General features: G+C 37.7%; 1 protein-coding gene across 1 annotated transcript in view; it reads left to right on the top strand.

Moving 5' to 3' along the window:
* LOC124803383 overlaps window positions 1-27,163 on the top strand; it is a 514,737-nt gene that overhangs the window by 174,269 nt on the left and 313,305 nt on the right. Inside the window, 3 exon segments of the mRNA XM_047264568.1 lie at window positions 7,623-7,712; window positions 8,674-8,751; window positions 16,108-16,200. Coding sequence (XP_047120524.1) covers window positions 7,623-7,712; window positions 8,674-8,751; window positions 16,108-16,200 — 261 coding nt within the window.

The following is a 27,163-nucleotide window of genomic DNA, read 5'->3' as shown; positions in this document are numbered from 1 at the left end:
CCTGTTGTTTGTATTCCTAGGTTTTCGCCTGATGCATGGTCTGCAGCAGCGCTTGCTTAATCTCATCTAGTTTATTCTTGATTGCTGTGTTGCTGATGTTTTCTGTATTTGCACCTGCTTGCATAAACATTTTGTCTTTTATCGGCAACTAGTTTAAATTTTACTCACAGGCACTTTTATTAAATTTGTCTTTAGTGTGGAATAATAGTGCATTGTTATTGTTATCTTTTCATGTAGTCAGTAAAAGAGTGTAGCTTATGTAGCTGCTAACATAGACGGAAACTGGTTATGGATTCAAATGATTGAAAAAAAAAAAATTCTAACTGTCGGCAGTATTCAGAATGCGTTTCCACTTTCAAATGGAGTGAGCGTAGAAAGTCAAAGGTCCGGACACAGTTTTAATTTGGCATGAAGTTTCATATCGGCATTGTATTTAAACGTTGTTTGTGATAAGAGACACCGAATGCGTCACGGCATATAATCTTATTAGCCATGTTTAAAATGACTACACTGGACGAAAGATCATGTGCTTCTGCTGTAAAGTTTTGTGTAATTCCGCTCTAGAAGATTATAAGATTAACCGCGAAACAGCTGTCAAACATGAAGTGGTAGCGATTTCACAACTTAGCTTATCAAATAGCCACAGCACCCTCAACGTGTCATCTATTAACAACATACCTTTCAGAGATTAGTGTATGTTGATACCCTGGCTTGCTGTGCGACGGAAATGAAAAGTTATTTAATTTTTCCTTCTCACTAAAAATGAGTTTACAGAAAATATTTGGAGAAATATTAACGTTCTTAAAGGTTGAGATACCTGTCTACGACCATACAGTTTGTTGAAAATCCATTAACGTGTACATGTGGTTTTGATATCAAAGGGTGCAAAACCCGTCATGGACAGCCATAATGCACTGACTGTTTCACTCATACACCATTAAACGTTCACAGCAGGACACGTCCCATTTCTTCAGAAGCTTTAATTTCTCTCTCCTTACGCTTTGCTCATTTGATAACGAGGAAACTTAAAATTTCCTTGCTGTTGCGCTGTGCAGTGGTAAGACCACTAGGCTTCTTAGATGGTGGACTGTTATTCAGTAATGTGTCGTGCCACTAGGTCTGCAGCGATCCATAATAAGCAAAATGCGACCGTATGTCGTAAGTTTGTAGGAACAGTCTTCTGGCACGTGAAAGGTGACATTAGTCTCAATATTTCCTTAGCAAAGCGTCGCAGTTAATGCCGAATAATAGTCCATAGTGCGCAATGCAGAGGGAAGAAATGTTATTTGATGGATAAGACTCGAAACACTCCGTCCTCCATTCTATTAGCCACGGCAAGCGCGCTTTCGGCATTCGCTGGACGCATTCAAACCACTTCACCTTATTGCTTACGTAGTAGACTGTTGTTAGGAAACTGCAACTAAATGCAAACTGGAAGATATGTACGTCATTCAGTATTAATTTGTTGCACGGCGCCTTAAAGAGGGCTCCTCAGGTGTATAGAGTAACTTACATGAGAGTTTCTCTTGGATTTAGCCCGTGTTCTGCATCACATTTGACTTCGAAGATATTCCAACAAGCAGCACAGTGCAGCCCTTTATATATAGTAACATAAACGCAAAACCAAAACAATGTGCATATTTTGATGTACAACAGCCTGCAATAAGCTGCTTTGAAATGAGACTCGACGCAGACGATTGGCTAAATCCAGGAAAGGAAATGCACATATCCACCTGAGGATCAAGTCATAACCCGTCGAAACACGTCGTGGTAGAAAATTGACTGTTCAAGATAATCCTCGTTTATTGTTCCGACTCAGTTGCACATACCAGAGTACAGTACTCTGATGTGTGGTTCTGAGTAGACAAGACAGGTTGCTGACGCAACTACTTAGATCTGAAGATGATTCTTAGTGATCGAAACATGTAATCTAATTTAAAATGTACAACTTCAGGAGAATAATAAATGAGAATTATCTAAAGTACCAATATAGTTCCTGAATCGCTCCAGACGAATATGTCGGCTGTAGTGAAAACTGACTGTCGCAGATAATTGTCCGACTTTCTTTTATTCAGAGCGCTAAAGCTGTTCTCTCGGAAAATCTTCTCCAGAGGATTTACATTACCTTTTTTTTTTTTTCAAGTGGTTGTGTTTCGAATCTTGTCGTTCGTAGTCTTGTTTTCTGTTTTAATTCTAAATTTCATTTCTGTCGCTTGGCTATGACTTCGTGTTTCCTTCCTAACTGTCCAAGGTTCGCACCACTGTGATTACTAACCGGGGTATATTCGTCGACCACAGACCTGTGAGCGGCAACCACACCCTCGTTAGCTCGAATTTTGCGATTTTCACGAGAGTTTTGCTCGCTGCTTTGGGAATGGCAGTTTCATTCGGCCACACTGTAAAAGAATAGTGACTTGTTAGTGTTTGTGAGGCGGGTAGACGGTGGGGGAGTGCGGTGTGGCCAGGCCACGTGCTGGTTGTTTATCAGGCGACGCGGCCAATGACAAGCAGCAGGTAGGCTGGCCGTTGCGACACGGACAGCAGAACGGGTTCAGCGTAAAGCGGCCGCCGCCGGACATAAATCGCTCGCCCTGCTGGAGTTTCGCCGCACGGGTAGCGACGTCCTCACGCACGGGGGAAAGCGGCGGACGGACATCTCTGTCGTAATATGCCGGCCGCGTCATCTCTCTAGCGTTTGGAAACCCTCCAGTTCCTAGCTTACGCACCGCACAGAAAGGGGCTGGTTGCCATTTACTTCTTGCATCACACGCTCCACGGTTGTGACGATTCGCAGATACGTTTGCATTATTCCTTTGGGGTACTGTAATTAACGTAGTGAGATGTATATTTTCTGTACGTGGATCAAGACCGGATGAAGGAAGATTAGAGTGTAATATGGCATTGCAGTGCCTGGTTTGTTCAGAAATGCGATGGAGTGTTTCTTCGAACATGCATGCATATCCGAAGGAACGGGCACTATGGAGACTACAGCCGTTAGAAATACGTGAAATGTATTCGCAGTTGAGAATATGGATAACCAGCAAATGCACAATGGAACGCATGTTCAAATTGTTCAAATGGCTCTGAGCACTATGGGACTCAACTGCTGTGGTCATAAGTCCCCGAGAACTTAGAACTGCTTAAACCTAACTAACCTAAAGACATCACACACATCCATGCCCGAGGCAGGATTCGAACCTGCGACCGTAGCGGTCGTGCGGTTCCAGACTGTAGCGCCTTTAACCGCTCGGCCAGGAACGCATGTCCGAAGGAACTTGCATCGTATTTCTGAACAACACAGGCACTACAATAAAGTACCGGTTAAGCAACTTGATAGTTACTGTGGTTCACGTGATACGAATCCGGGTGTTATGTGGCTTAATTAACTCGGCAATGGCCGGAGATATGGGGTGTAGTTATCCCACCAGTGGTAAAGAAAGCAACTCAAATAAATCGTGACTTCCATCCCCTGGCCTAGTAAATAAAGGTGCCAATGTAATGAAACATCTTGGCAGATGAAAACTGCGGACTAGGCTGGGGCTAGAACCCAGACCCTTGCTACTTTGCGGGCAATACTCTTACAGACTGAGTTGTCCGGGCACCGACTCACGACCAGCCTGCACAGCCTCACTTCTGTCACTTTCCAAACTTCACATAAATTTTACTCCTAGAAGAAAGGATATACCGGAGAAATGGCTTAGCCATAACCTAGGGTATTGTTCCAAGAATTGATTGTGGAAGGAGCTAACATAAGAACAAACCCTGCACTTTCCCTTTATAAGAAAGTTTCGGAGCAAGTAGTGAGACTCCAATTACAGATTAAGACTCGCAGTTTCAATGTATAGAATTTCAGTAGTAATTATCGTTTTAATGGGTGCAAAAGTAACCCGCCAGGTTGCATTCCTAACAACAGTATTAAGTAACCACCATTCGCTGAAAACACATAAACATATGCTTGTTTTGCATTTTTTAAAATCTAGGCATGCTTATTTCGTTCCCGTTCCGTCACGCTCGATATTTAGTCTCTGTTAGAGAATAAAATAAACGTTTGGAGCTACGGTTCTGTTTAATTATCTTATAAACTGTATTTTCATTACAGTTTACTTCGTTCAAATGCTATCTGTCGAAAAGAAATGTTTATTCCGGATTATTATTAACATCGCTTCAATAATAACAAAGACAACTTGTAACTTGAACAGTAAAAAGCAAAAGCAACCTATATCACATCTACCACTTGATCAATATGGGTTCCATTTCAGGTTTCAGCTCCACTGCTTTATGTAGATCTCAAATAAATATGTGCCCTACACCCAACTTCCTTTCTTGTCAGGTGTGTGTGAGATAACACAGTTTGTATCGTAGGATTCTGTTCTTCACTACAGGTTCAGCATTCACCATTGTTTCCTTAAATCTGACATCCTTTTAGTCGTGTAGCATGACGAATTTATCATTATTGCGGCTACCAATTGATATTTTTTCTGTCCCTTCATCTTGGCCCATGCACAGCACCTTAATGCTTTGTGCTATCTTCGTTATCGAATGCGTATACTCTTTGTGATCTGTGGGGTTTTATCGTCGCGGTTGATTGATGGAGTACTTCGCGGTGTTACCGGAGTCGATCTTTCTATTTTATGCAATGGAAACAACTCGGGAAACACGCTGTAGTACACCGTTAGTGCATTTACTGTTGACGATCATTAGTTACAGCCTTTCTTCTTTCTGACTTTTTAATAGCTCCTGGTATTTTATTGTATCTTTCCAGTCCACACAAGGAGTTTACCTCGAAGCACGCTGTTTGGAAGGCTTCTAAATTTTGCTCTTGGCGTCTTTTCAATGTCATGCGAGCTACGTCAGCTGAAATTCGGTGATCCGAACTTTCGAATTAACGTAGAAAAGGAGGCCAGTTAATATCAGACGGGGGACTAAAGCGTACGTCAGAGAAGAGAGAGAAGAAACCTGGTTAGGATGCGTTGCGGGAAGTGAGATCGCCTGCCCCGTTACTAGAAGCTGTGCCGTGGAGGCGGGATGGGCTGCAAGTGAAGGTGTCTGCTACTGGAACGTTTCCCGGTACTGTATTATCGCAAATGGGAGAGTCGCCCTCCTGGGCGCAATTTCCGGCGCGGCGCAGCAGACGGACAGGTGTAGTAATTGCGGCCGGTGACGGTGCTGTCTGAGCGCCGGGTTGCGCAACGGCAGCGCGCTCTGTGAGGCGAGGTGACAGCTCGTCGCGGGCGCCACTGTCCCAGTTGCCTCGAGCTCCCTGTCCCAGGCCCCCTTCTGGCCTGGGCGTTCGTTCGACGCCGCCCACGTTCCCTGTTAGCGAATCTCCCAAAAGTTACGGCTGTTCAAATACCATACTGATATTGGTATGCTTGAAATTCCGTAGGTACCTCGACAATGTCAGATAAAAAAATATCGATACCGACATTATCGCAAGATATTGAATGCTTAAGTATATTTAAGAATTTCTTGAACACAAAGGGACTAATACGGAAATAATGCTATGTAAAAGTTCCTAATAGCTATCCCTAACAGTGTTAATATAGTTGATGACAGATGGCTGGTACCCATAAAATTATTTTATTTCATTGGAACACAAATGCTTTTCACCTTCTTGGAGACCAGCAAGTGCAGAGCAACGGGGAGTTAAATTACAGACTACCAATGTGTCCCATACAGTCATATATCCAAATAATCAAGTAACTCGAATGTGATTGTCGCGATAGTAATAACTAAAAGTTAAACTCTGGTGGTAAAATTGTATTGCTGAACTATCGACAAACGGTGACATATCGTGTAAATATGAAGGCAATCGTTAAATGTGGCACTTGTGACACACGACAGTTTGGTTTCTTCTCTTCCTCCAGCTTAAATATTTTCAATTAATTGAGACACTACATTACATACCACATCTTTCTTAATTTGGACACAGTACAGCATTTTAGTCTATGACTTACTTCTGGTTACTTAGTGATTTATTTGCCAATGTTCGTTACTGAAAAAATAACGCTCTTAGGGCACTCGTTACAGTAAGAGACAGATGATAAAATATGCTCATCTTCAGGCAGTGGACTGATAACATCATAACAAAGCTCTAAATTACTATGAAAAAATTAATTCGTTGGCTCATTGTTAAGTTTCTTGAAGAGAGTTACACACCACTCATGAGGAAAATCCATAGTTCACATACAAAAAGATATAGTTTTTTTCCCTCAGACTTTCCTTGTTCCTACTTGTCCTTAGAAATGACACCAAAACTAGGTCCAGCTATCTCTCCACTTAGTCTCTTTTGATTTTACGTCACTTATTGAGTAAAGACCTGCAGAAGATCGGCGATTGATGCAGGGATCGGCAGTCGATTGTGAATGTAAACCAGTGTAATGTATTGGACTTCAGAGGCCCACTGCTGTTAGATTACACCATTAGTGACAGATCACTGGAAATAGTAAACACCATAAAATACCTAGGAATAACCACTGGGAGTGACCTAAAGTTTAATGCCCACATAAAAGAAACTGTAGGAAAAGCAGAAAATGTAATTCATCCATGAAAAAAGTGGCTTACAGCACACTCATTCAGCCAATTCTTAAGTATTTTTCATCACTGTGGGAACCTTACCAAGCAGAATTTATAAGAGAAAGAGAAAATACAACGAAGAGTGACTGGTTTGTCATAGGATTATATATTCAGTGCATAAGTGTTATGGAAACGGTTTGACAGACTTCCAGTGGAAGACTGTACAAGACAGGCATACATTATGGATAGGATTACTGTTTAAATTTTGAGAGAGGATGTTCCAAGAAGAGTCAGGCATTATATAACTTCCTCCCACATACAAGTATGTCTCGCAGACCTTACTGACAATCATTCTGTCCTTGTGCCATTAGCAAATGGAACAAGATAAAGGAGGGGGGGGGGGATATTATAATTATCCCTCATCACACCATGTAGGGTGGTTTGTGGGGTAAAGATATATGTCTAGATTTAATTGCTTTCTCGTTTTTTCTTGTCATTCTGCCCTTGTGCCACTAGTGAATGGAACAGGATAAAGGGGGGGGGGGTGTATTATAATTATCCTTCATCACATCCAGTAGGTTGGCTTGTTGGGTAAAGATGTAGGTGTAGATTTAATTGCTTCCTCCTTCCTTCTTGTGTCATAAAGAACCATGTCTACTCCAAGATTGTCTCCGAGAACCATTGCAATCTGCTTCCTCATTTACTTCAAAAGTTTATATCAAAATCTGTGATCCTGCAACTTCTTACAGTTCCTACTCTTCAAACAATATGCATTACCTTTATGATCTATTCATTTACCATAAGAGGTCAGTTTCTGTGTGTTTCACTTCTGTCATCCTGTATGCATTTAGTTTCTGATCATGTGTGTTTATTGTTCATTTAGTGCATGTTGTTTAGTGTGCACTGTTGTTTAGTTATTATTTTTCTTCTAACTTGCAAGTAATTTTGCTCACATACTTACAGAAAACTTTTGAATTGTGTGACCATTAGATGTAGACTAGCACATGAGAAGTTTGTTTATACTCACTTGCATTAGCATGCGATTGTAGTTATTCAATTAGATATTGAATCTCACAAATATACTGAATATTTGTTTGCGTTTTCAGGCGAGTCGTCACGTTGGTGACCTATTCGAAGATCTCCGTGATGGCCACAATCTTATCTCCCTGCTGGAAGTCCTTTCTGGGGAGCATTTGGTGAGTAAATATGGTCACATTCACAGCTTCTGTTTACTTCAAAGAAAAGGATCATAGGTAAAAATAACACTTCATTCAAACTGAAACTAAACTTGCAATTATTTTAAGGTAATTATCTTTTTAGCTGTTCGATGCATGGAGCACAGAAACACACAACAGAAAACAGCTTTTACACTAGCTTTGCTACTTAAATGCCGTTTTGTGTTGAAAGCTAGTGAGAACACTGTTTTCTGCTGTGTGTTCCCGTGCCACGCGCATCGATCCGCTGTAGTTGAGGGTTACCATTCCCTTATTTTATGTATTGCTCTGTCTATAAATTTCCATTAGTGCTATAATTATCTTTTTACCATTATATAAACCTAGTATTCTCATAAAATTTTACATTTCAATGTTCTCCTTCTATGTGAATAATATTTTTCATTTGATAATGAATGTAATACCAGTTCAGCTTTAATGGGAGATTTTGTGGATCTTTCTGTTTAAATCCATTATTCATATGACCATTGTTATCATCAGTATTTTGCGTACGCGCCCGTGCGCGCACACACACACACACACAACACACACACACACACACACACACACACACATTTCCTTTTTGGTCTCTTACTAAACCCGTAAGCCACACATGTTTCCATGTTTATTTCTTTCATAGTTCATCTGTCCACCATTTTACATTTTCCAAAGTTGACAGAAACATTAGTTTCTTTAATATTGTACGTAATAAGTTTTTCTATTTTTATTTCAGCAATATAACTAAACATGTGTATTTTTGTTTTGGGGTGATCTAGTAAATGACATTACAAAACAATTGACAATTGTCAACACTTGTATAACAAATGTACCTTTTTTGTTGTTCAAATAGAGAGAGTGTGTGTATGTGTGGGGGGGGGGGGGGGGTCTGCCATATTTTTTAACCCAGTACTAACTGAATATTTTTTATGCTTTTATGTTTTCACAGCCAAGAGAACGTGGCCGCATGCGTTTCCATATGCTGCAAAATGTTCAGATCGCACTTGACTTCTTACGATATAGAAAGGTTAGTATGAATGAATTATTTCTTGCTGTCAAGCAGGTGTATTATCGCTAGAAACCCCAGTCTTAAGAAGTAAGCTAATTCTGAACTTTTTTGTATCCAAATGAATGTTAATTTCTTACTGGCACTGTCTTATTTTATATAAAGTACCTGTGTTGACAAAATCATTGTAACATTACCTTCCTAGTGAAAGTAAAGCACTTTGATAATCAGCACTGACTAGAATAAGATTTACAGACTGCAGACAATAGATAGTAAATGTATACAAAACATCATCAATCAGTTCAAGTGCTACTTTCATTTTCCAATGTAGTTGTCATACTTTGGAGTCAGCTGATTTACTAAAACTAATTACATTTAATTGTATACAGTGTATCTTTGTGATGTAGCTCAGTGTAAACAACCATTTTTGGTACGAGAGTGCTTTAAATGTCCAACCAGCCATCCAGGTTTAGGCTTTCCCTAAATTTCTTTAATGTGAAAGCTGGGATATTCCCTTTAAGAGGTCGCATCCAATTTCCTTCACTATACTTCCCCAAGTCAAGCTTCTGCTCGCTTTTTAGAGACCATCATACTTGATGATGGGGTATTAATCTTTAATCTTAATTACTTCCTACTGTACTTTCTAATACATAGAAGAATATCACAAAAACGTAATGTTGTGGAAAGGATAGATAGCTACTCTCCACATACAGGAGTCACTGAATTGCAGAGAGGCACAATTTCAAGACTGCTAAAATATTTACTCCTAAATGTTTGGGCAAATTCTGAAGAAAGTCTTTGTCTGAAAACTTACAAGTAAATATTTTAGCAGTCTTTCTCATAGTGTCATTTTGTGACTTGTTATGATAGTTTGAGTAGCAGTCTATCCTTTCCATAAAACTGTTGTTATTCCATACTGGACTTCGCAGTGTTTAAACATAATGTCCTCAGAAATGGAAGAAAATACTCAAGAGCGACTTTGTGTGTAACATGTTGATTTATACTTTGCATCTGAGTCATTAGTTCTCTCATTTGTTGTTAAGTAGAAATTCTTGATGCTTATAGGATTTGTGATGGCAGTTGCATCGGCATTGTGAATGTAGTGAGCCATTGAGTTCAAAATAAATAGTGAAGGCAGCTTGGAAGACCCTATTCTTGACAAGTAAATATGCAGTGACTGATAAAGTGAAAATCTCTTTCATTGACAAGTAAAAGAAGAGTGGAGGAAAAGTGCAGAGAGGAAGAAAGGAAACCTGAAGTTGTTCTGAATCTTGGCACTAGACTTAATATTAGGGCATATACGAAAAGAGCAGTTAATTAGCTAAGCTAAATTTTAATTTGTTTCTTCTTGCTAATATCTGTACCATAAAGGAGTTTTTGAAGATAATTTTTTATATGCTCTTGTAACTAGTGGCCTGGCAAAATCCTTTCTAGCTGATTCTCTTTGGATAGATTGTGTGTCAGACTTCTTAGCTGAATCTGTTTGCTATTGATGTCTTTGATATCTCATATGTGAAAACATCCAAGTGGTATTCTGATTTTGTGTAAGTGGTGATGGTAGTGCTGGTGGCAGGTGAAACCTAGTGCAGACACAGCCTATTTCTTAAGTAGCACAAAGGGAGCCAAAGACTTCAATGTGTCTTACTATGGAATGTACCATTACAACAGATCATATTTCCTCACTCTGTGGGACACTGCGCCAATACACTGGGTTAAATCAAACTCTCTCTTCAAAGTCTGATAACCAGAAATTTTATGCTTTCATATATCCATTTGCAGAAATAGTGGAAATAGACATTTTTTTCAGTAGCAAAATTCAAAGTGACTACTTCAGAGTCCAAATTCACAGTCAGGCATTTGTGACCTCAGCTAAGGAGATACTTTGAATGGAAGTGAGGTGTGGGAAGAGCTATGCAATTGAGAAGTTACTCATTGAACAGGTGTATTTGTTTAAGAGCACTGGTAGAAGCGTTTGTTGAGCAGCCTCTTCTGGCCTTCTGCAAAACCATTTCTGCAATTGCATATTAATGTGTGGTGGAGAATGAAACAAATAAACAATTTGTGCATATAGGAATAACCCTTGCACAACAGAGGATAGTCATAATGTTAAAAGTGTATGAAATTTTGATATGATAGTACAAATTAAAACAATAAAAGAACAGTTAACAGAGTTATAAGCTAAACATCCCTTTGAGAGATGCAAATGTGATTCTGAAGTATATTATTAATTTACTACTTGCTCACAGTAATGCACTTTATCCCATCAATGTCAGACTGTGCCTGACACACTACCTGAGATTTCACTGATCTTCTTAAAGTGTTAATTATTTTTAATAATTTGTGTCTGTCACAATTTTACGCTACATGATTGCCTCCATGTTTCTTGGTGTTGTAAGTCAAAATTATGCTATGTAGCAGTGGTTCTCAAATTTTTTGGGTCAATGGCTCCGTTGCCCTGAACATAAACATGGCTCCTTTCGCACATGACGTCAGACTTGAGGGGGGCAGGATAAGAGTAAATTTCTTTATTAACTTTTAATGTATTTCAATCAACTTTCCTTATGAAAAGGAGAGTTAAGGCCAAAAGCTTTATTTGTGACAGTCTTTTTGTTGTGCCTATCCGTGACTCAGCATCTCCGCTATATGGTGAGTGACAATTTTCCTTTTCATAATGTTACATTCCATCCGGGATTTTCCTTGTTCAATCAACTTTTAGTATTATTACATCGTATTCTTACATCGATATCAGTGGGAAGGATGATCTTTCTTCTTCTTCTTCTTCTTCTTCTTCTTCTTCATTCTAAATCTTGACACAAGGTTGGAAATTGCAACTAAATTCTCTTTCTCGACGTCCATTCATCATTTGAATTTCATGTTGTTGATTGCCAATGCTGAAGAACCTACCCTAGGTAAGTGGAATGTCGCAAAACGTATAAAACTTGTAGGATATTTTTACCTAGTTGTGTATGCTTCTGCTTCACCAAGATTCCAAAACTTTAGCATTGAGAAAACGATTGAAGATTTCAGTGTGGAGTCTAAAGAAATATAGATAAATTACTCTTTGTCTTCAATAATTTGTGTTGAAGGAAGTTTTGGACTGATGAAATATCTGAACCTTTGGTGTGAATCAGCTTCTTCTGGGAAGTACTTCAGACAGTAATCACTGAGTTCACTTGACTGATCCAGAAACACGGATTTCGGTTCCTCACTCAAAGGAAGATCACTGTCTTCTACAACTGCATGAAGAGGGGGGGAAAGAAGACCATATGTTTATCATCTGACAATTTCTTCATCAGTATTAGTTTCTTATGGATGAAAACATCTCAGTGTATGTGGCCGATTTTTAATGAAGTTTATTACATTGATCACTTACTAAAGAACCTTGTGAAGAACAGGCATCATACTGCTTGGTGCTAGTGCTTCTCAGCAAATAAAAATGTGTGTATGGGTGAGAAATTGGGTGCTTATACAGTTTTCAATAATGATCAGTAAAAATTCAAAGTTTATATTCTTTAACGATATATCAGTACATTTCTCTTATCACCGGCATTTTAAATAGTAATGGGAAGGTAATAAATCCTAAGTAGAGCAGGTGACCACTGGAAAAGCAGTTCCCATTCATTTTAAATGAAATGAACTTGTGAGACTTCCTCCTTGGAGAACTAGTGATTATATGTATTTCTTTTACAGTCTTCTACTTTACTACCCGTAACGACACTATCTGAAATATGAGGAAACATGCTTGTTGTCTGTAGAACTGTGTCAAAGAGCCATGTTTCTGCAAAAATTTGAAATTATATAGCTTCCATAGTGTCACAGAAAGTTTCTCAGGGAAACAAACCAATCAGTTTAGCCCAGTGTGCCTGACATAGACTGGTTGAACTACCATCCCCAAATATTGATGATTGTGATTGAAACTATTGAATTGATTTCTAACTCAAACACTCCCTACAAATTGATGCACTGCTGATATCCTAGTAACCATAAATCCTAAAGTTATCAAAAATTTTTAATGTACAATGAATGGAAGCATTAATGACTTCAATGAAAATGGGTTACTGTCTTACATGTGTAGTTAAATTATGTTTTTATAGCAGAAACATATGTTAAACAAAAAAAGTCCCTTATTTATTTTCGTCATTTCTGACACATTATGTATTTGACATTCTGCTACACATTAAGAAGGAAATAACATTATGGTTTAACATCTGACTAATTACAAAGGCTTTCTAGAGGGAACACAAACTTTGTTTAGGGAACGATGGGCAAGGAAATGGGCTGTGGCCTTTTAAAAGGAACATCTCAGCTTTACCTTTATCAGCCAAACGAAAATTTGAACCATCATTTTCCCAAAAGTGAGTTCAGTTTAACCTTCCCACCTCATCTAATACATGTTGCAATCTGTGATGTCTGTGTGTTCCTAATTTGTTGGAAAGGCACCGATTCTGAAGCAAATTGACTGAAATGACACTGAAAATGGTAAAACCATCATCAGTACAAGAATTGAGTGCACTGTGTTAATAAAGACCAAGTGTAAAGAAATATAGTTAGGAAGATAAATTAAGTTTGATTCATCAGATTTATCATTATTAAAATTTGAATTTTAGAGGAATCTCAATTGTGTAATTAAGTAATTTGATCACCATTCCTGAAGCAAACAATTTATTTCTGAAACCCTGACATCAGTTATTACTTGGGTGAGAGTAAATTCTGATATTCAGAAACAAAAAAAAGTTAAATCAGAGTTCATACTCTAAATTTAGATATGTTTAAAGTAATAAGAAATAAAATGAAAACAGAATGGATCACAACACAATGCGATAATGACATAGTGTAACCTCAGTATCATCTTTAGTGCTAAGAATTTTGATAAATAGATTTTCCAAATAGTTAAAAATTCTCTCCTTATGACTATATTTAAATGCTAATCATTTTAAAGAACTGTAAAACTCTGGAATATGACAACCAAGTCTTCAAACAGTGGAAAGTCCAGATTGGAGTGTAAACTACATTATTAACAGGCTAGATTGCTGCTCACCCTACAGATGATATGTTGAGCTGCAGGACTTTGATGCTAAAATTCTCAAAATTACAGAGAATTTAATTAATATAGTTCAGTAAGAACTTAAATGTGCTTTATTTTCCAAATTCAGTGGTTTCAACAATTCTTTTAACTATTAACTTCAAAAGTTTGTAGTTACTGTTGTTGCTCAAATTTAAATTCATGACATTAATTAATTAGGAACAATGTGTACTTTTGAACATGAAGAGTTTTACTTTCTGGCCAAGTTATAATCCTCAGCCATTATAAAATTTAACATTGATGATTGGCATGTATGGCAGTAGTACATCGATCCTGTTCTATGAAATAATGACTATGAAATTATTATTAAAAAATTATCTTGTCTAAATCACTCAAAACACTTGGGAAGCCTTTTACAATGCTAAAAAAATTCCAAATTTAAGATCTCATCCTCTGATACAAATATTTCTTACACCTGCTGTGGCCAAACAGTACTTTTCTTTTTATTCCACTGAAGCATCATTGTAAGTAACCTATGTTATGTGGACCTTGTAACAACCAAAAGAATCATTGGGCACACATTCACTGTGTCAGATCCACTCATACTTTTTCCCTTTAATCACCTACAACTAAATCACTTCTCACTTATGGCTTGTTCTTGGCAAAGACAATCTATACTCCAAAAATCTCACTTCTTAGACAGTTTCAGTTACTTGATAAAATACAAAGTCCCTGGCTTTTGCTGTGTTTACTGTAAGGTTTTTAAAAGTTTATTTCAGTAATAAAAATTGCATTTCTCATATTTAGAGGATAATGTAACAATAGTGAAACGGATTGTGAATTTTCTTAATTTTTTGTTGGATACATTCTTGAAAATGTTCTTCAAATCAGTCGTGAACAGTTGTGGCCTGGTGACATGGTGCAATGGTGCATTGTCACCCATAAAAATGAATGGCTTCAAATGGTCTCCAAGGAACCAAACATACAATTTTGAGTGATTGATCAGTTCAGTTGGATCAGAGGACTCAGTGCATTACATGTAAACACAGCCTACACCATCATGGAGCCACAACCAGCTTCCACATTGCCTTGTTGCCAACTTGGATTCATGGCTTCTTGGGGTCTGCACCACAATCGAACCCTACCACCAGCTCTTACCAACTAAAATCGAGACTTGTCTCACCAGGCCACAGCTTTCCAGTCATATGGGGCCCAACCAATATGGTCACAAGCCAGGAGAGGCATTGCACGCGATATCGTGCTGTTAGCAAAGTCAGTCACAGTGGTCATCTGCTGCAATAGCTCATTAATGCCAAATTTAGCCATACTGTGCTAACGGATACATTCATCATATGTCCCACTTTGTGGTTGTTAAGTGAAGACTATTGGTCACTGTGTTGACCATGGTGAGAGGTAATGCCTGAAATTTGGTGTTCTTGCCACACTCTTGACACTGGTATTGAATTCCTGAAGGATTTCCAAAATGGAATGTCCCATGTGTGTAGCTATAAGTACCATACCAATTTCAGAATCTGTTCATTCCCATTGTGTGGCCATAATCAACTCAGATACATTTCCACATGAATCAGCTGAGTACAAACGACAGCTCTGCCAGTGCACTGCCCTTTTATACCTTGTGTATGCGATACTACTGTCATCTGTATGTGTGCAGATTGCTGTCCAATGACTTTTGCCACCTCAGTGTACAACAGAATATGAAACAATTAGTTTTGGGATATGCATTGTAATCAGTTAGCCTCAGAGTATAGCAGTTACATTAGAAAACAAAACCAATGCCTAACTGATTAATGCTGTTTTGTATAAATGCACTATTCTCCAGTCAGAGATTTCACAGAAACTTCTTCTGAGTTTTCACATAAACTTGTTTTAATATGGGTAGCAATGAGAGCATATAGTCAGTTTCATGTATTTGTTTTGAGTTAAAATTTGTGGTAGATTGATATCAAATTATGATTTGTTTGTCCATAGGTGATATATAATTTCTCTAAAGTAGACTTCCTATAATGTGGGTTGTGGGTAATTAATAGTTAAGTTCTTGAATAATTTTAGGTCTGATTTACATACACATCACACAGAGCAATGTTGTACATATTGAGCAATTGTAGGTCTAGTGTAAGGAGACTGTAGAACCATACCTTTCATAAAGTACTTAATTCTATTATGAATTCATCATACTGTGATTTTTCTGTGGTTTAGTTGACTCAGTAGATGTTACCATATTATGCTATCTTATATGATCTCATAATTCAGCTTGCAATAAAAATATGTAATTATATGAACTGTGACTTGATTGTGCGAATGTCATATTTAGAGGGACTATTTTATATTTTCAGATTAAACTTGTAAATATACGTGCAGACGATATTGTGGATGGAAACCCCAAACTTATCCTGGGCCTCATATGGACAATCATTCTGCACTTCCAGGTATGTAATGACATCACATACCAATTTTGCATCTCTCTCTTGTGTAGGAGAAGTTTTTAATTCATAATTTCACTTGAATGGTGTAAGTAAGAGAAATAGGTACTATTAAGACTGTCATTTCTGCAATACACAATTTGTCAGCACAGAAATACCATTTAGTAGCATTTACTGTCATCTGCAGGTATTCATAATTTTTCTTTCTGTCTGAATTTAATAGAATAGAACAATTTGTTGATGATTCCTGAAGCTCATAGAAAAGATGTTATCTTCCTCATAGGGTACAGAGTAGAAGACACTTTTTTTTATTATTTTTTTTTTTATATATATCTTGTCACCAGTCTTCATTAACAAGAGCCCATAATGAAAGCATTCACAATTAATTCTCTCAGCCAGACTTGCACTCGTATTCAGTGCTGTTCAGTGGTTCCCACAAACTTTAGCAACCACTCTCTCTTCTGATTAAGAAAGATTACATTTTCATAAAGTATTGTACATGTTTTCAAGTTATCCATTTAAATGAACTGCTCCATTAAAATAACTGCTTCTGAAGCTTATAAAATTCTGTAAACTTAAGTTATAAATAAACTTCTGTTATTGAAACGTGATTTTTCCAAATTGACTGTCATTATTGATGATGGAGGTTCAACATTCATGTCACTGCATGTTGTTATTTTTGAGCACGATTTTCCTTCATGCAGATGTTAGCTAAAATGCATTCCTAAATTCATTACTGAATTTTTGTTGTCTTCAAATTATTTCTTTTACTTTTTTTATAAATATTTTCATAATAAATCAGCTTGGCACTTGCTTATGCATAGAGCATGCCTTGCACACACCATTTAGAAACTGGGTAGATACTACCCTGTAAAAATGCACTGATTGTCTGGAGTGAACTCCTCTGAAATAGCATTATGAGTGTGTGTGTGACAATTCCTGCTGCACATGGACAGTTCTTCGTGTGGTTGCAATAGCATTTGACCAATTCTTTGGCTCCTTCTACCAGGTTTCAAAGCAGTTATGCATATTACAGAAGCTTTGAATATTACCAACTTTTATTTTACCTCAGTATAATGATGTAGTTGAATATACTCCCTGTATAAAATTCAGTCTTCGCTTACATATTTTTGTCTTTTGCTTAATTGCGGCCAAATAATGCCACCTCATCAGGGACGGAAGGTAAGAGCCCAAGAAACTCATAACTGTCAGAAGCATATGTAAATGAAGACTATGCTTGCATAGAACAGCTTCTGTCTCTGGCCACGCAAAGAACTATCCAAAGTAATTGTAAGAGGTACCAGTTGACTGCAGCAAACAGACTGCCCAATCTTTCTAAAATCATTATTGCAGTTTTGAAAATAATGTAAAGAATACAGCTTTGATGTAAATAGCACAACATTAAAAAGAAATAATGCGTACTTAAAATTGTGCACCGACAACTTGTTAATTACATACTGCTATTATATCCCTGCCTTGGGGGCAGTTTAAATATTTGCTTGCTTGCATTACTTTGAGATATACATTTAATTCATTTTAAAAGTACAAGAATACATCTGGTTTCAGTCAATTGTATTGAGTGCTGATCAGTATGCTTTTAGGACTTACTCTCTCATGAACTATATTTTTCGGGTTTCTTGATGTGCTGGGTACATGTTTCAGTTTTTTGTCTACTTTGTCAGATCCCACCTGCACACATTTATATTCAGGTTATGAAAAAGTGTCAATTCACAAACACAACAGCTCAAGTGTTCATGAAAAACTGTGGGTATTTTAGTGCATGCAGCCGTTTCTCAAAGAAAAGCTCTCCATTGCAAGGTGTTATCATTCCCTTTACATTTATGTGTCAGATTATTACCTTCACTGTTTCCAAAAGTTTTTCAGGCCTAGTTGGTCTTCAGGCTATGGAAAACTAATGTGCATCTTTGTTCTCTTGTCTTTATATATAAATGACATTTTTCAGCCACTCAGCGTTACATTGTATCATAGTGGCTCATAGCGACAGATGGTCATATGACTAGTGAATTCTTTGAGAGATATGGCAGCCTAAAACTGAAAACTTCAAGAATGTTAAGGAAAACCAATAATTTCTCCTAGCAATATCCCTGTGACATTGTTTTCTAAGTAGTTATGCAAAAGGCCTGCAGTTGGTCATTGGTTTGAAGAAACATACTGATGATTAAGGAAGAATTTATATTTAAGCGAGTTTGAGAGTCGGGTCTATAGAATAGGGTCACTGTTCAAACAATTAGGAATGCTAATTATTAATGTTTATTGGAGTAAAGCCACTTACGTAAGCAAAAATTTGCTTTTTCCTTGTGCAAAGCTTGGAAATTTTGTCTATCATTGTGATTAGGAGAGCAATATTCTGATCTCCTTATGTTGTTGTACTTTCTTTGGGAAAAACAGTTAACCCCAGCTGCATACAGAAACACTGGACCGTGATCTTCCCCGTTGATGTCTTCTTTATGATGAACCTCAACTTTCTTATTCAGGTTCAACATTTTGTTGAGAGACAACGAGCAACTTTATTACATTTCTTAAAGCATTTATTAACAATTCTGTCAACAGTTGCAGTATTTATATTAGGTGACTAGTTTTGAACCTTACATATTCATTTTCAAGCCTGGCCTTCTTAGGCTGCACCAACAGTGCCTGATCTTAATGATAAACATAAAAGTGGCAACACATGCCATATAAATGTTTGCAGAAATAATGCGTCATTCCATACATGCCTTTTACCAAATCAAAATCAAAATGAAATACTGCAACTTTTTATTTATTTATTTATTTATTTATTGATTTATTTAACCTGGCAAGATTAGGGCCATCAGGCCCTCTCTTACATCTAACCAGGCATTCTACTTATTTTACATTCATACGTTTTAGTAGGCATGTTAAACTACATCTAGTACAAAAAGTGAAGTAAACAATTTGAAAGGTACACCTGGAAAAATACATACATATAGAGTTTATATTCTTAGGTCACAAGTACTGTTACAATTAGACATTATTGAAGAGACAGATTTTAGATAGGAGTGCCGGCAGCAGGGAGTATGAGGGAGACTCATGGTGAAGGGAGGAGAAGAATAGAGACATGATGAAACATAATTAAGGAAATATAAAGGAAAAGAAGATTGCGTGGCTAATAGAGAAAGATGAAGAGGAAGGCATCTCGGGAGCAAGCTAGGAGACGCTAGCTTTGCTATTTGACAGATAAGGGGATTGTCCTTGTACATTAATTTTGTGGAGAACTTTGTGAGGATGATAGTAGGAGATGCTTCAACTTCTTCTTAAAAGCAGCAGGAGATCGAATTTTGCGCAAGGTAAGGGGCAGTTTGTTCCAGAGGCGGACAGCGGCAACTGAGAAGGAGTTTGCAAAAGTTTTTGTTTTGTGAGTGGGCACAGTTAGGATACCAAATAAGAGTGACCTCGTGTTTCGATTATGATGACATGACAGGTTTTTAATCTCTGAAGCAAGGTACTGGGGTGCTTGCGCGATGAGGAGTCGATGGAGTAGACATAGAGTGTCTTTTGACAGAATCATAATAAATACTTTAAGGAACATCTATCTTCTGTCCACTGTTTCATCTGTAGTTCGAATCTCTTATGTAATGATAAATCCTGAAACAAATTCCACCCTCCCCTCCCAACGTATTGATTAAAATAATTGGGTTTTGGACAATATTCGTGTGTTAATCCATCAATCCTCTAATAACATGTTGCTCATGCTGCAACGATTCACATGGCACCTCTCAGAGACTGATCATGTTTCACCTGAGAGACCATTACTTAATGGTCGAGGATGACTGTCCCCTTACATAAGTGTGGCATGATTTACTGGGTAGAATGCCTTGCAGCTGTAGTATTATGCATAAGCTGTACCAGGTCTTTCAAAAATGTCCCATTACTACTGTTTCTATTGTCGGAGACGAAGTTTTTTAGACAGTTCACATAGTTTGGAATGAATTGAACAGAATAAAGATATTTTGGCAATCTGTGTAGGTGGAGTGAAGGGATTAAATATATAATACAAGATAATCAACTAGTTTTTGCCAACATGCAAATGTTGTGATATACATTCATAGGCTTCCACTGCCAGTGTCATTTTGAGCAAAATAATTTTAGGCATTAAGCCTCATCATTACGAATCACTAAAGCAACTAAGTTGGCAACGTTTTGACTGATTTTATAGTGGTTGTCTTCAAGGCGGTTAACAGTCCTGAAGAGGATTGCTCAAAATTGGCCAATATGTTGGGAATTTAGTTGCTTTAGTTTTTTATAATGATGAAGTCTAACACCCAAAATTATTTTATTAAAATTGTTGTGATGTTGGCTCCTGTATGGTTGGGCTCAAATTAAACCTGAACAAAACTGAATTAATTTCTTTTTTCTAACACAATTAAATGTGACATTGCTTATTGAAGCACCTCATTATTTGCTGGAAGTTATTTCTTCTTGGTTCTACTTTGAAGATATTCTGCCTTACTTGTAAGACTAATAAATTACTTGAATGAAAAATCTATAAATTGGAGATATTGATCCAATGACTTTGTAAAGTAAGTGATAACCATAAAATTTACCTGATGTTTATTTCCTTCTTCTTTAACCATTTTTGCGTCAAGTTATTAAATTTTTTCTACATTGTACAGCACAAATAATAATAAGACCTAAGTTTTGTGACATTTAGATAAGAATGGATGATAAAACTTATCTGTTGCCATTAGGCAATTCACTCTTGCTTACTGAGTCAGTTGGCATTATGGTCATTAGTGGGCTGCATGTTGAGAAAGAATGCTAATGTGTGTAACAGAGTATGCAGGAATTTTTTTTCTGTTTCCACATTATTTAACATGACTTATATACCACTTATTCTCTTTTTTAATAACTATAACAAGTATACCGAGTCTTCAGAAACTAGAAACTATTCACTGTGTCGGAGCCAGTCATACTTTTAATCACTAGCAGCTGCATCACTTCTTTTATGGCCTGTCATCAAAGACAGTCTATACTCTTTTGTTTGTCATTCCTCAATTGGCCAGGGTGATGGGTTTCAGGATGCAGCAATATTTGTGGAAAATTGTATGAAAACCATGGGCATTGAATAATTTCCTAAAATTTAAATCTCCTGCTTTTAGGGGAAAATTAATTGATACACATTGCCAGTGCTGATTAATTTCCACACAATGCATATGTCCCTAAAATTTTACTCTCCTGCTCATTGAGGAATCTTAGTTGATGCACACGCAGAAAAGTGCTATGTAGTGTCAGTTTTTTCCAGTTCATAAACAAAACAATGTACTATTGAAACATTCAGTGGCATGTTTTATGAACATGAGTCAAATGATGAATTAACTTGTGATCATGCATTTGTTAACTTTTTTACATTACGCATATGCCTATAATAGCAGATAGCAGCAGATCCACTCTGTGTGATTTTCAAGCGAATGACTGAATATAGTTTGCTTTAGTTTGTTAAATCATAGAGCAAATTACTTCAGATGTGATTCCTACCTTGTTGTTAATGGATGCCGATTTGCAATATTTTGGTACTCACTGAAGAAATGACTGAAACAGACAATGTGGGTCTCTGAATCGACCTCTGGTAAAAGAAACCAGAGGAGGAGCAGGAAGAAGAATAAGAAGAATAAGAAGAAGAAGAAGGAGATGACACAAGTTCTGCACTTTAATAACGTTTTTACAAAATTCTTAAAGAATTTAGGTAGAATTTACTCTCACCAAGTGAAATTTTAGAAAAGCGGGAAGAAATACGTACACCAGATAAGCCCAAAAATGAAGAAAAAACAATTTATCAAACAAAAATGAAAATGGAATGTCCATCATTGTTGAGAAACATTCGACGTTGTGCTTTTGTTTCCTTGAGGAAAAAATGGAAAAAAACCCATGACTACATCACAATGAACGGCATAAAAAAAATAAAGAAAGTGATTTTTCAATATCAAAACTTCCGTTTAACGATGGTACGACAAGATGCTGTACTAATGCGTTTTTCAGAGAAAGCTGGCCAACAGTGAAATTACAGATATGCATTATTTAGCATATTCAGAAAATCGGTGAACGTTATTTTGTCCACCATGTACCAGTACTCTGGAGGCAACATCGGATTTGGCAGAACCTCATTTCCTGGTCAGGAAGTACCCAGAAATAATTCCAGCTCATAAAAATAGTTCAAGGCACTGAGATTGCATTATTAGTTTAAAAAATAAAATTAAATAAAATGAAAACAGAACCTTGCCTCTAACCAGTATAGATGGAAAATTGCTCACACAACTTGAAATTGAAGTGCAATTCTGGTATAATGCATCACAGAGTTATAAACATAGGCTTCCACAGCCTTTGTCACAATCAATAAATTCTTCAGGGTTTGAGGCCACATTATCAACTATAAAATTCCAATGTTTCGGCGACTATTGCGAGACGCATTCCTCAGGGTGTACTGCTAACTGCTGAATGAGCACTTCTCATGAGCACTGCTCATTCAGCAGTTAGCAATACACACTGAGGAAGGCATCTTTCAGTAGTTACCAAAACGTCGGAATTTTGTAGTGACAATGTGGCCTCAAATCCAGAAGAATTTTATTGACTGTCACAGAGTTATTGATGATGTACTTGGAAGTGTTCATAATACTAACTTTTTGATGTGCATGTAATTTATAGGTGAATTTGATCCATTTCTTGCTACCCACATGTCAATATAAGGATTATGGAAAGGGAAAAATGTCATATCAATCTTTTGCTATATTTGAGGAAGTAATCAGTATCCTGGGGAAGAGGGTAGTTGAAGAAATAGTGGCAGAAATTATTGTGGGTAGGTATTATTCTGTCATTGTTGATTAAAGTCCCGAGATTGTGCACGGTGATCAGTTAAGCTGTGTCTTGTGTTGTGGCAATATCCTGGGATTAGCAGAAGGGGGGTCTGTTGTATTTATATCCATTCAAAGACATGATGGCCAGGACCTGGCGGATGCAATACTCAACTATCTTGAGTGACATATATTGGACATGAGGAACTGTAGATGACAGAACTAAAACAATGCACCAAATAAATCAGGTATTTACTTTGGCTTGCAAACTTCAGTTAAAGCTGTCTCTCCTTGCACTTACTATAATCCTTACTCAGTGCAGCATTGGAATAATAGGATCATTCCCCACGTCTTTCCATACTCGCAGACAGTGTTCATTTGGGGTAGTGCAAAACCGTGATTCACTGCTCAGCACAATGCGATGCCATTCATCACTGGCCCCCACTCCAAAGACATTTGTTTGCATTTTAGTGTTAATGACAGTCTACTCATGGGACGGTAATACCCTAGATGGGTTGCTGCTAGTCATTGTCCCATGTAAGTGATTGCCCAGTTCGATCAACTGTACAAATGGAGACCCACAATGAGGCCCTTTTCAAACTGTCAGGTGCCAAATAACGCTGTTTTAAATGAGTAAACAGCATCTTTGTGTCCTTTACAATGTTCACTCAACATTTGACAATGTTTGTAACCCTTAAGGCCTACCAGGACTGGTCACAACACTAAATATGAACAAAACTTTCGCACTCTGGTGGCCATTCTCCCTGTCACAGAGAACTGCAGCCAATGGTGTGTACATATACAAAGTTGCTTTGACATCCGACCATCTCTTCTGGACACTTCACTTTTTTGTCAGGCAGTATAGTTGGTATGTTAACACACTTGGAGTGGTTATTTTAGTGAAATCAATAGTACATTAGTCCAGCCCTGGTAGTTGAGTGGTCAGCGTGACGGAATGTCAATCCTAAGGTCCCGGGTTCGATTCCCGTCTGGGTCGGAGATTTTCTTAGCTCAGGGACTGGGTGTTGTGTTGTCCTAATCATCATCATTTCATCCCCATTGACGCGCAGGTCGTCGAAGTGGGGTCAACTCGAAAGACCTGCGCCAGGCGAACGGTCTACCCGACGGGAGGCCCTAGCCACACGACATTTCATTTCAATAGTACATTCACCTTCCCATGACTACTGAGTCATTAATTTATTACTGTTTTGGTTTTGTATGTAGTTAGGTGAACAATGAAGATGGCTGCATTGAAATACAGGCTGAACAAACTGCATCTTTATGCTGCTGTTCACAAAGTATTTCTTTCATTTTGTGTGTGTGAAGAGGCAGTGACATAGGCTTATTTATTTTATGTTGTTGGATAAATTAACCCTTCATTCTCTCTAACACTTTATTAGATCTCATGGAAAACTTGAAAGTTTACACTTTTTCTTGTTTTTGGTTAATCATGTATATCATTTCTGCTCTCCGTAATCAATCGTAATAGAACTATACCGGATTTGACAAAACTTTGTCCTATGTTCTTTCAGGAACTAGAAACTGAAGTGCAATAAACACGTCTCTGGAAAAAATGCTTGATGAGATAACTCATTTGTCTTCTTGACAATACAGATGGTGGTCACGGTGGTTACTGTTTATTCATATATGTTGTAAGGGATCCACGATCCTTCAGTCAGCGTTCTTACATGTTTAGTTTTACAATTCAAGGGTGTGTGTAGGTCTCGATTATTGAAGCTGAAGTGCCAAGAGTGCTGTGTCAGTGAAATTAGTTCAGTAGTAGTTGTGGTGAACAACTTGGTAGTGGTTGAAAGTAGACATTTGAAAGCTTCACGCTCACTGTGAATAGAGTCTCAACAACTAGGGGAATCGCAATGACTAGTGAGAAATTGTATTTTTGATAAGAATGTATGTAAAAGAGAATTGTGTGAATAGTACGTATGACTGAATGTTACAGCAGTGTTCATTTACCATATCAGTTATTATTGGATTGCAGTGTTGAAGATATACATGGTGTTTCAAAGTCCTTGCCTCAAATGTGTAGGTGTGGTAGATCACTTAATGATGAACAACTTCTGTTGGAGACAAAATGTTAGCTGACACTTTCCAGTGCCACAAGGCATCTTTCTATTGAATTTTGCCAGCCATGGGATGACGAGATTTCACCAAAATAGCTGGACCTATGAAGCAGGTGTGCTGCATCTGCGTGTTAACTCCTCCAGTAAATTCATAGTGTGATTTTCAACAAGAAAGCCTTAAGATTGAGTTAACCCTTTGTTACCTGAATTATCAGAAACACATTAATTTTCCAGTATTTCTCTCTCTCTCTCTCTCTCTCTCTCTCTCTCTCTCTCTCTCTCTCTCTCTCTCTTTCCCTCTTTCTTTCTCTTGCAAAGGTAGTATCTTTTAGTACTTTCTGGTTGTCCAGTGCACTGCTAACCAACAGCTTTTGGTACAGTACAAAGTAGTGAACATTACAAAGTTATTGCATCTCACTAAATGTAATTCAGCAAACATATTTCGGCGTCCGCAGCTCGTGGTCGTGCGGTAGCATTCTCGCTTCCCACGCCCGGGTTCGATTCCCGGCGGGGTCAGGGATTTTCTCTGCCTCATGATGACTGGGTGTTGTGTGCTGTCCTTAGGTTAGTTAGGTTTAAGTAGTTCTAAGTTCTAGGGGACTGATGACCATAGATGTTAAGTCCCATAGTGCTCAGAGCCATTTGAACCATTTTCATTTCGGCAGAGAAATACTTCACAAAATAAACATTTTGTGTTTTATCTTGATTGAATCTTCCTTTTACTATATACCTCACAACTACCCCTGTTTGCTACAAAAGTTACAAAATGAACATTTCTGTTTCCAAATCTTACGTCTTTCAACACTAATTTCTTCCATGTGATGTATGTATTGTTTTCTGTCTGAACTTACTTGCAGCTCTGGGACTGATATGTTTTACATTCGTCTGGTCCATCAGTCCCTGAACGACATTTCTTCTAAACTACGCAATGGAAACTTTACATACAGCCCACTGTACATATCATAAACATTTAAAATGCTTTTTGGGTCTTCTTCCCAGCCGATAAGCAGATCTAAGTAAGAGAGCAACTCACACCTCCCTTACAAGACTGTAGTCCTTTACTGCTGAAGGACACTGAATATTTATTTTAGTGCCGTGCTTCTGCTTCTAACCATAAATGTTAGTATGTTAGTTATGTTCCATGGTAATTGGAACAACCCCCCCCCCCCCCCCCACACACACACACACACACACACTTTTGTTGGCTTTCCATAAAAATACCCCAATTCCAGAGAGTGACATCCTACAGTCAAAGTTAACTCTTTGTATTCCCCTCAAAGGTGAAAGACCTGACATGAAACAGGGAAAAGTAAGTAAAACATTTATAACAGTCCAATCTCTTCAAACAATGGAAAATCCAGGATGTAATGTAAAAATATTATGAGAAGGAAAGTTACCACTCACAATATAGCGGAGATGCTGAATCGCAGATCGGCACAACATAAAGATTTTCACACTTAAAGCTTTCGGGCAATAGCCTTTGTCAACAATGGCACATAAGGCCAGGTGGTTCTTTAAAGCACCACATGTTTTCTGATTTTTTTCATAAATGAAAATTACAGGTTTAATAACAAAGGTGCACACGAAGATAATAGGACCTACTCATCATTGTGCCCATGCTAACAAACACAGAAATGGTTAACGTTTGTATGATTGTAAAGAAATCAAATACGCTCTCCAAAGCAAACCTTCATCTTTCACTGGAAAATATACAAACACACTTTTTGAATAGATAATGATATCTGGAAGTCCAGTGAAGTGTTTCCAACTCAACATAAACGTGTATTACACCTACCACCAGCCCAATATGTGGGGACCGTGTGAGTGGTCAAAATAACCAAGACTCAAAAGTGATAGAAGTACAAACAGGCAAAAGAAGTTAGATAATCAAGAATTTTGCTTGCCCTACCCACTTTCATATGGAGCAGATAGCTGGATTATTGGCAAACATAGCACATATGCATGCTGCAGATTGCCTACACTCTGCAACATCTCAGAGGAATAACCAAAAATAAGACATCTGGTGTTGCTGGGAAGTTTTGGTGAACATTGTGTCTCTTACAAAAG

This window comes from Schistocerca piceifrons, chromosome 6 (assembly GCF_021461385.2).
Source record: "Schistocerca piceifrons isolate TAMUIC-IGC-003096 chromosome 6, iqSchPice1.1, whole genome shotgun sequence".
NCBI lineage: Eukaryota > Metazoa > Arthropoda > Insecta > Orthoptera > Acrididae > Schistocerca > Schistocerca piceifrons.
Note: the sequence above shows the minus strand (reverse complement) of the source record. Positions and strands in the feature narration are given on the sequence as shown.